Source organism: Physeter macrocephalus, chromosome 4 (assembly GCF_002837175.3).
Source record: "Physeter macrocephalus isolate SW-GA chromosome 4, ASM283717v5, whole genome shotgun sequence".
In the NCBI taxonomy this organism is placed as follows: Eukaryota; Metazoa; Chordata; class Mammalia; order Artiodactyla; family Physeteridae; genus Physeter; species Physeter macrocephalus.
In genome coordinates this window covers 26,673,024-26,678,544 of record NC_041217.1, presented here as the reverse complement: position 1 = coordinate 26,678,544, position 5,521 = coordinate 26,673,024, and the positions used below count along the sequence as shown (strand labels likewise).

The 5,521-nt window shown below is 45.6% G+C and overlaps 1 protein-coding gene across 1 annotated transcript in view; it reads right to left on the bottom strand.

The window, feature by feature from the left end:
- Window positions 1-5,521, bottom strand: part of LAMC2 (laminin subunit gamma 2) — a 62,527-nt gene that overhangs the window by 4,342 nt on the left and 52,664 nt on the right. Inside the window, exons 18-22 of the mRNA XM_024133850.3 lie at window positions 4,697-4,846; window positions 4,061-4,175; window positions 2,691-2,890; window positions 853-1,011; window positions 660-759 (exon numbers count right to left, since the gene is read on the bottom strand). Coding sequence (XP_023989618.1) covers window positions 660-759; window positions 853-1,011; window positions 2,691-2,890; window positions 4,061-4,175; window positions 4,697-4,846 — 724 coding nt within the window. The remainder of the gene's footprint in view (window positions 1-659; window positions 760-852; window positions 1,012-2,690; window positions 2,891-4,060; window positions 4,176-4,696; window positions 4,847-5,521) is intronic.

Below are 5,521 nucleotides of genomic sequence, written 5' to 3'. Positions count from 1 at the left end.
CATCGGCAGGCGGACTCTCAACCACTGCGCCACCAGGGAAGCCCTGGCGGGTGATTCTTGACCTCACAGACAGGGAGAATCTTCCCCCTCACCACTCCTACTTCCTCAGAGCTCTATGACTTCCCCTCAGTTATTTCAACTGTCTCCTGAATGATCTCATCCTGCCTTTTGTCTAACCCACCTCCATACTCTCCTCCACTCAGCTGCCCCAGTGATCTTTCCAAAATATACAGCCACAATGTCGTCCCTCTGCTTGACACTGTCTACTAAGTTCTCAGGATCAAGGTCAGAATCCTTAGCAGGCCTGTCAAACTGTCCAGTACTCTTTCTCACTGTGAAGCTTGAATCCTGCCTCCACAATTTACTGTGTGATCTGCAGGACATTATTAACCTCTCTGAGCCTCAATATACCTTCCCTACATACACCCAGTTCTTTGACCTCCAGACTTTCACCTCCAAGGGCAATAGGTAGGCGCTCAGTGACCCATCTTAGAGATGGTAAAATAGAGTCCCCCAAATGTAAAGAAGTTTCCAGGCCCTGAAGTATCTGGGCCTGGAAACAAAGCAAATTTCCTGATACCCTTAAGGAAAGTTGAGACTCCCACTCATCGAGAGAAGCGCTGGAACATGGACTGGAAGGTTGTGGATACTCCACATACCTATTAGGTGTAGGATGCCGTCCAATGTGTTGAGTGTGTCTTGGATCGTAACTCCAGCATTCCTGGCTCTGTTATCAACTCTTTGGGCTTCTGTGATTACCTGAGGAAAACAAAAACACAAGCCCATTTTGCAAGGGTGTTGCCACACTGGCAAGGTTAAAGTGCTCTCTGCTGGAAAGCCACGGGAACTTACCGTCTGCACCGCATCCGTATCCGTGCCGAACTCCCGCTCCTTCCTTGCCAGGTCTCCTTCCACTTCCCTCATCTCACTCTTGAGAGTGGCCAGTCCCTTCTCCATGGCCAAGGCTCCATCTGCTGTCACGTTGGCCTCCAAGTTCAGACTCCCCATCTCCTGGGAGAAGAAAAGGAGCCAGGGACGGAAGGAGAGAGAGGGGTAAGGCACAAAAACATCCCAAAGACAACTGCAGAAAAAATACAGCTGCAGCCAGGCCCTGATGGAGTGAGATGAACAATGAGAGAGTCAGACTCGGGGACACACCATTCCGCAAGCTCCGCCTCAAACAAGTTAATGTGGGGGTATGTCTCCAGGGACTATAGGATGATCAGCCCTGAGACACTGCTTCCCTCTCAGGTTAAGCTTACCAAATGGTGAGTGAAACAGGAACCAGTCGGGAAAACCCAGAGGGTGAGAAACTCATCTCACTCTCTGTCATGTTGCTTTGCTGCTGCCATCTTTTGAATGGCTTTACTCCCCAAGACAGTTGAGTTTGGGGTGCAGAGAATGAATGGGCTATAGCTTTGAGTTTTGTTTTTATTAGGATGAACGAATCTTAACAATATCTTTACCAGTAAGCTACGATTAGGCATCAAGTTACACAGACGCCTCTGTACTCGAAGCCATGTCAAGAGAAGCACAGGAAATTGGTCTCTACCCTCAAGGGACCTAAGATTTGAGATTATTTTTGGAAGTTACCAAGTGGTCCAAGGGTGAGGCCACACAGACTAGATATCAAGAGTTCCCTCTGGGCTTTCTAGAGTTGCTTAAGCTTTCGAGAAGTCATACTTAAATAAGAACTACGAGGCTCTCGTCCAGCTGAGAAGCACTCTTTCTACTGTAGCACTTAACATATGGGTTGTAAGTGTAACTAGCCTGCCCTTTCCCATTACACTGAATGCTCTCTGAAGAGAAGGACTGGGTCTCTCCCATGTCCGTATCCCCAGCACCAAGCACAGTGCTGGCACAGAATGGAAGGAAAGAGAAAAATGAGTAAGTGGAACTTAGACATAGGACATAGGGTCAAGGGATCCAGAACTCCAGAATTTCGTAATCTTGACTCAAAACACTGGTATAGTTGCTACATGTTTAATTGTGTCCCCCAAAAGGATATGTTGAAGTTCTAAACCCCAGTACCTCAAGATGTGACCGAATTCGGAAATAGGGCTGTTGCATATGTAATTAGTTAAGATAAAGTCATATTGGAGTAGAGTGGTCCCCTAAGCCAACATGACTAGTGTCCTTATAAGATGAGTTGGAGACACCCAGGAAGAAGGCTCCATGTGATGACAGAGGCAGAGACTGGAGTGAAGTCGCTGCGAGCCAAGGAGCACAAAGGACTGACAGCCACCACGGGAAGCTCGGAAGAGGCAAGGGAGGTTTCTACCCAGAGTCTTGGAGAGAGTGTGGCTCTGCTGACACCTTGGTCTCAGACTTCTAGCCTCCAGAACTGTGACAGAAGAAATTCCTGTTGTTTTAAGCCACCCAGTCCGTGGCACTTTGTGAGAGCAGCTCCAGGAAACTAATACAATAGTCTATATACACAACAGTCTTGGATGGTTCTTCTCATGGTGTTGTCCAAAAAGGGAGCTGAAAATGGTGGGCATGGAGCAGCAGTACTCAGCCGAGGATAGCCCTGTGAACCGATCCACAAGGGGTCAGGCAGATGGCTCGAGGGCCGCCGTGGACCATAACAGAGCGCTACGGGGCAACACGAGCCCAGCGTTCTTGCTCACCGAACGGTACCCTTGCGTTTGGAGCTGCTCCCACCAACCTGCACCTCGATGTCCCTTTACCTGTTCTATGTTGCCGGTGATCTCCAGGGCTTCCCCGGCTGCGGTCTTTGCCCTCTGGGCGCCAGCAGCAGCGCCACCCAGGGCTGTTTCCGCTCGCTTGGTCTTGTCGCTGGCATCTGCAACCTTCTGGCTGATGTAGGAGAGTCTCTTCATGGCCTCTTCAGCTTCTGCTTTTCTGACTTCAACCTGCAGGTCAAACTCTGAAATGCAGATAAGAAAACATTGCCGTAAAGTTGAAAATGAGCTTCCAACGGAAGATGAAAGCGGCTGAGGTTTTTAAGAAAAATTACAGAAAGAGGGTTAATACTGCCCAGGGGGTGAGAGTGTGGAAAGTTGTGGCTATTACTCTTTCTTGTCCAGGAGAAAGCGTCTTAAAGGAGGCACTGAACTAGCCATCAACAATCAGCCTTCTCTGGGTCCCCATCATTGCAAAAGTGAAGCCCAAAGTGAATCAGAAGCAGGTGGAATCTTTGAAGCCCAAAGTTTCAGGCCAGAGCCTTAAACCCTAAGCTGCCAACGCCAATAGCTGGGGATTGGACAGAATGGGTAGAGAGTTACTTTCTTTGAAGAAAATCCTAAGACTTAGGAATGTTTATTTTTTGTTTTTAGTGAAGAAGACTGAAACTTTAACCAAATCTCTACAAGGCATAAACCCAGATTACCTGGAATCTAGATGCTATGACAAAGCTTGCTTTATTATTACCACAAAGCAACCTCACTGGTTCTGTCAATATATTGGAACCAACCAAGCAAGAGAAAGAGGAAAGAAAAAGAAAGTAAGAAAGAAAGAAAGAAAGAAAAGAAAGAAAGAAGAAAGAAAGAAAGAAAGGAAGGAAGGAAGGAAGGAAGAAGAAAGAAAGAAGGAAGGAAGGAAGAAAGAAAGAAGGAAGAAAAAGAAAAAGGAAAGAAAGAAAAAAGGGGAAGGAGGGATGGAGAGAGGGAGAGAGAACGAGAGGGAAAGGAAGAAAGAAAGAAAGAAAGGGAGAGAGGGAGGGAGGAAAAGAAAAGAGAATTATCTGTATGGTAGCGGGATATTGAATCTGTGAGAAACCTCAGAGGTCATTTAGTTCAACTTTCTCCAGAGGGGAACATTAGAATCTAGAAAGGCATGGGACCTGCCTATGGTCACACAGCCAGCTCAGCGCAGTCATGTGGCTGAGCAGAGATCAGAACTCAAGCCTTTTGACATTTAGTTCAATTCTTTCTACTACATCAAATATTTTAAAATGTTTTTCTTTAGAAAGATATTTATTAAGTGTCTATTAATACCCCAATGTACCTGTCACTTAGATTTATAAAGATTCAAAATAAATCAAAGTCATGGGTATAACTTTAAAATACTCAGGTGATCTGAACCACGAAATACTCACCTCTGAGGTTCTTTAAGATGTTCTCAACTTCATAAAAAGTGGCATTGCCCATACTTAGTGCTTCTTGGGCTCTGCTTTTAGCAAGGTTGGCACGGGAAAGCAGTTGATCTGATTTCTGTAAACAGGCAGGCAGAACAAGATTAGAGTAAATGTAACCACACCCAGGAAGTGCCCTCCTGCCAGCATATTCACTCTGACACACTTCTCTTCATGACAACAGAGAGCTGTGATTCGCCAAAGAGTCTAGGGGTGCTGTAGCAAACCACTCCACAACCTGGGGCAGCACAAACTTTGTAACCCAGTGACCCAATAGGAGCCCACACTGAGAACAGTCTCAAGCTCTGGTCCACTATCAGGTACAAGAACAGTTTGCAAATCCTAATTTTAAACTCTAGATACTTCCTGAAACCAACCTAGGTGACACAGCCAGACCAAAATTAGACCCAGTAGGCCTGAGTCCTATTCCTAGATTTGAGGGCTGACTCGGTGGGTGGAGCTGAGCTAATTACATTAAGGTCTCTATAAGCAGCAGTATCATGACCTTTCGAGAGTTTTTGATGGTTCTTCTTACAGCATTAATTCACATGGTAGCCCTTCAATACATGTTTGTTGAATGAACAAACTAACAAAGGATACCTGTCTCCCATTCTTCCCATTCTGTAAGAGCTTCCGGGTTTCTTCTTCCCAGTTTCCCAGATTGCTTTGCACATGCTTGAACTCATCCACATGCTTAGTCACCAGGCTTGAGACAGAGTCAGCGTTTTGTCTGATCCTCTTCATTTCTACCTGTGAGCCCCCAAAAATGAATGAGCCTTACTTTCTGCTCACCAGTTGTCACACCAGCCTTCCTAAGACCTGCCATCATTGTTTGAAAACAACTATCCAGGCCCAAAGTCTAAGAGAAATGAGGCAATATTCCTCATGAAAGTCAGGCAACAGGTCTCCCAAACATCAAACAGGTTTTAGGCCTGCTTTATTTTTTTTATTATTATTTTATGTGTTAGTTTATATATATATATATATGGGAAAATTTTTGTGGAAATCATTGTGAGTACTTTTTGCCATAGGTAGAAAGCTGAATCTTAATCTACTAAATTTGCAATAATTAAAGGAAGATAACAGAAACAATGCAAAACTTTTGAGAAAAACAAAAGCCTTCTGAGTGGCCATACGTGGAGATACGCTATAGGTTGGACCCAAATGTAAATATCAAACTTTATCTATAATAATTTCCCACAGGTTACAACAGTCCCCAGAACTAGGAAAGAGATAGAAAACTTTTAACCACGAGTAGGAATAGGTTCAGGATGTGAGCCACGGCCTTATCAGGGACCAAGGTTGGGGTTTAAGAACAAGGATAGGGCTTCCCTGGTGGCGCAGTGGTTGAGAGTCCGCCTGCCGATGCAGGGGACACGGGTTCGTGCCGTGGTCCGGGAAGATCCCACATGTCACGGAGCGGCT